At 34.3% G+C, this 4,384-nt stretch overlaps 1 protein-coding gene across 1 annotated transcript in view; it reads right to left on the reverse strand.

The window, feature by feature from the left end:
- LOC107658557 (cGMP-dependent protein kinase 1-like) overlaps positions 1-4,384 on the reverse strand; it is an 18,641-nt gene that overhangs the window by 5,200 nt on the left and 9,057 nt on the right. Inside the window, exons 6-13 of the mRNA XM_016447147.1 lie at positions 3,045-3,150; positions 2,873-2,936; positions 2,677-2,754; positions 2,499-2,593; positions 2,333-2,398; positions 1,267-1,341; positions 1,085-1,181; positions 866-1,005 (exon numbers count right to left, since the gene is read on the reverse strand). Of these exons, the coding sequence (XP_016302633.1) occupies positions 866-1,005; positions 1,085-1,181; positions 1,267-1,341; positions 2,333-2,398; positions 2,499-2,593; positions 2,677-2,754; positions 2,873-2,936; positions 3,045-3,150 (721 nt within the window). The remainder of the gene's footprint in view (positions 1-865; positions 1,006-1,084; positions 1,182-1,266; positions 1,342-2,332; positions 2,399-2,498; positions 2,594-2,676; positions 2,755-2,872; positions 2,937-3,044; positions 3,151-4,384) is intronic.

Here is a 4,384-nt window from a genome sequence, read left to right on the forward strand (position 1 = left end):
AGCTTTCAGGTGATGTATAAATCTCAATTTCGAAAAATCGACCCTTATGACATATATGATATAATAATTATTATAACTAATATTATATCATATAAAATATATTATAATAATATTTATAATAGTTTTAATTAAAATTATACATTTTATTATAATTATAATCATTATTATAATAATTATAATATAATAAATTACTACAAATTATTATAATCAAATTAGTGGTCAACAAATATGCTTTATTTAATTCTTAAATTTTCAAACTATTACCAAATACTCTGTGTAGCCTGATAATATACATTTTACACTGTAAGAAAGAATATATTAACAATTTTAAATAATATTAAGGATTTTTATTAATATTATTCACAATTAATAATATCAATATTAATAATTTTAAAATTATTTTTTTTATTTAGAATTATTAAATAAAATAATATATTGATAACTTATGTTATTTCACTTTCTTGATATTCTAGTTCTAATTTTGTGCCAAAAGGCTTAAAATAAGTTGAATGTCAGTTCATGGATGGATAATAATGCCCAAATAATTCACAGTCAATATGTACTTTGTGCCATGCAAGAAGAATCTATTTTTTAATATATATATATATTTTCTCCTTTAACAGAATTGAGCTTTATGAGACCAACATGTGTAAACAATAAAATACAGATTAAGACTTTAGGAGACTAAGTAAAAAAACTCATGGTTTTAATTCTGCATAACTCATTAAAATGTATTGTAGGAGTGAATATAGGTTCATACAAAATATAGGTTTTTCCTTTAAGATTGCTTTTGCATTGCACATTAAACAGTTAAATCAATCAAATCATGTGACTAAGTTATCAACTGGCACTGAGTTGTACAGACCTGACAGTAAAAGGACTGTGGGCTTCCATCATGATCCATCTCTCAGACAGGATGTGGCCCTGCTGACTCGTGTCCAGGATGTGACGCTTTTTCAGGACCTTCATGGCAAAGGAGCGACTGTGATCGTTCTTCAGCTGCACCTGTAGAGAATCAATATGAACACATGCTCTCAATATACTTCTAATCACCCCTACAGAAACATCGAACTACTCGTCTTACCAGCTCCACCCGACTGAAGCCGCCCACCCCCAGCGTGCAGATCACACGGAAGTCACTGAGAGACATATTAGAGAAGAACGCGGCTTCTGCCTCCAACCTACGAGAGATGTCAGTTATTCTGGTGAGTCCGAATGCTCTTCATCTCTGATCGATGGATGTGAAGCAGCTCATCATGTGCTTACCTGGCCTTCACCTCTTCACTCTCATACATCTTGTTGCTCATATTGTCCAGTCCTCCGATCAGCTGCTTGAAAGACCTGTTAGAGTTGAGTTTTATTAGCAGTCAGTAAATGCGACAAGACGGAGGAGAGATGACGTTATTAGCTCACTGACTGTTCTGATATTGTGATTGTACAGGTTCTGATTTTGACTGATTACGATGGTTCTGACTAGCTATGATTTTGATATCTTGATTGAAATATTAATATTGATAGTTATGATTTTCATGGTAATAATAATAATAATAATAATAATAATAATTTATTTATATAGTGCCTTTCCAACACCCAAGGTCACTTTACAAGTTAGGTTTAAGGAACAGAAACAATTAAACATCAATACCAGAAGACAGAACACATACCAATAGCTGAGAGTAATATACAGAGACAGCTTTAGAGCCAATCAGAATTACCTCAGTTTTATCAGTTAAATTTAAGGTAATTTGCCTCCAGCCAAAGCTTGAGTTCCTTGATGCAATTTGTTAAAAATGCAGGCGGAGGAAACACTGAGGTGGAAGGTGCGCTAAAATACATTTGAATGTCATCTGCGTAACAGTGGAAGTTAAACCCATAGCGTTTGATTATTTGTCAAACTGGTAGCAAAGAGGAGAGGTCCCAAAACAGAACCTTGAGGTACACCAGAACTGATGGATTTGGTAGATGACTGATTTGTGTTTCTGGTATATAACAAATTGTTGCCTCCTGGTCAAATAGGAGGAAAACCATTCAATGGTTATGATATTGTGGATTGTGATAGTTATGGTTCTGACTAAATGAAATGATTATTATGTTGATAGATATCGATTGTGATTGTTATCATTTTGATTGATTGGGATTGTTGTGATGTTCATTGTGAGTTATTATTTAGATTAAATGTGATGATTATTTTTGATTGTGATAGTTACGATTTTCTTTGCTTGGGATGGTTGTGATATTGGTTGTGATTTTGTTTGTGCTGATGTGATCCTGATAGATAGTGACTGCTGTTTTTGAACGATCACTGATTGTGATTGTGCTGCGAGCTCCTCACTCTCTGTCCACAACCAGACATGTCACATCTCCAACAGCCGTTACATTTGCTGTACGCACATCTTCCCTGGGAAGAAAAGTGAAAAATGTAAAAAAGATATTCTTAAATCTTAACCAGAATGGTTAGAATGAGAATTATGACCCTAAAAATGAGGTTTCTCCCTGACCCTTTGAGAGCCTGCTCTCCAAACCAATCCCCTCTAGACAGTGTGGACAGGAACACTGGCTCCTCACTGGCTGATTTCTGCTGGGTGACCCTCACCTGTGGGGCAAAACAGCCACAAAACTCAATAAATATTCTGTTCTACAACTCAGCAGGAAGCCTCAGAAAGGCTCTTTTCTCACCTGACCCTCACTGATGATGAAGAATGTGTCTCCAGTAGCGCCCTGACGAATGATGTAGTCGCCATCATTGTAGTGAGTCTAAAATACAAAGAGAGAGCGAAAACAACACAGAATAAAAATACTGAAGGTCACAAAGATCACATGAATCAATTCGGAATTGATTTTAGAATAAACATGCAGTGTTCAAACACTTCACCTCTTCCAGAACATCTGCTACTTTACTCAGCACATCTTCAGTGAGAGTCTTGAAGGAGGGCACACTGACGACACAATTCAGGTGACAGCATTACTACTACTAGTTTTACTAAATCTAAACTCTTGATTTTAGTTTCAGATGTCAAATTTGATTTGATGCTAAATTGTGTTACCTTCTCAAGAACTCCATGTAGTTCGAATGCTTGAGAAGGCCAGTTCTCATCATGATGGTTTGGAAACCCTGTCGATCTATAGCCCATAGTTTGATATTGGTCAGGGCTGAAAGGGAAGAAGACGATAAAGGTGAGGAAGGAGGAAATTGTTCCTGAAAATGTGGTTTAATTCTTACCATGCAAATAAATGATACTACTAATTAAAATTCCTGAATATATTGTTTCTTAAACCGTCCTTTCAAGTAAAAGTAAAAAAGCTCCTAACATTCATGAATAAAATGGATTATTTAAATTATAATTAAATAAATCAATCAATCACATTATTAAACCTTTTTTTATATATATAAAAATAGTACTACAGTATATTAAATCATGGAATTTTACAGACAAGAACACTTTTATTGAAATTTATTACATGGATTACAACATTTCAGATCAGACGGATTTACTATTATTCTCTGCTTCATAATTCATAAACGAGGACATGTGCAAATATAAGTGTGGGCTTGATCTCCTCACCTCAACACACTTTTGTTCTGTACTTCCTCTCAACACGACTGACAGCTGCTGCTTTGAGAACTCTTCACATCCCACTCAAAGTAATTACTCTGCCAGCCCACCGCACACAAACACTATCACATACTACTGTTAATATTCCTCAGTAAACACCAGTAAACTCTGGAGTCATTTTCATTAATACCTGCAAAACCAATAAATAAATTCCTAACAAATTCAACAACCTCCAAAATACCTTCATTTTAAGCCAAAAGATTATTTGATGGCATAATTGTATGATTAAATATCCTGCATGTTTTATTTCCTGGGTTACTGTTCTTCCATTATGTATGTATATGTTTGTGTGTGTGGGTGTGAATATATATATACTGTATATGCTGTATGTATATATATATATATATATATATATATATATATATATATATATATGTATATGTACTGTTCAAAATAGCTTACTACAATACTAATTGTACTATTTTACAGTATGTAATGAGTATATTGTTCCAAGTTTGCAAATTATTAATATGAACAGAGTATCTGAATGACAAAATGTGCCATACACAACAGTGTACTCTGCACAGAATATTGTATCCCACAATGCAATGAGTTCGACCTGACCTTCCACTTTCAGTATGACAAAGACAAATGAACTGCTTAAATGTTTTATTTTTCCAGACCTGCCAACCTGTATGCATTTTGACCTCAGAGTACACTGGTACGATTTGTCACTCTAAACTACGCAAAAACCTGGTAACACCTCTCTCTGTGCACGCGCAGCAGCAGCAAAAGAAGAAGAGTTCGGCCAATCAGAGGAGATGGTCCTC

Source organism: Sinocyclocheilus anshuiensis, unplaced genomic scaffold (assembly GCF_001515605.1).
Source record: "Sinocyclocheilus anshuiensis isolate Anshui unplaced genomic scaffold, SAMN03320099.WGS_v1.1 scaffold343, whole genome shotgun sequence".
NCBI classification, from domain to species: Eukaryota; Metazoa; Chordata; class Actinopteri; order Cypriniformes; family Cyprinidae; genus Sinocyclocheilus; species Sinocyclocheilus anshuiensis.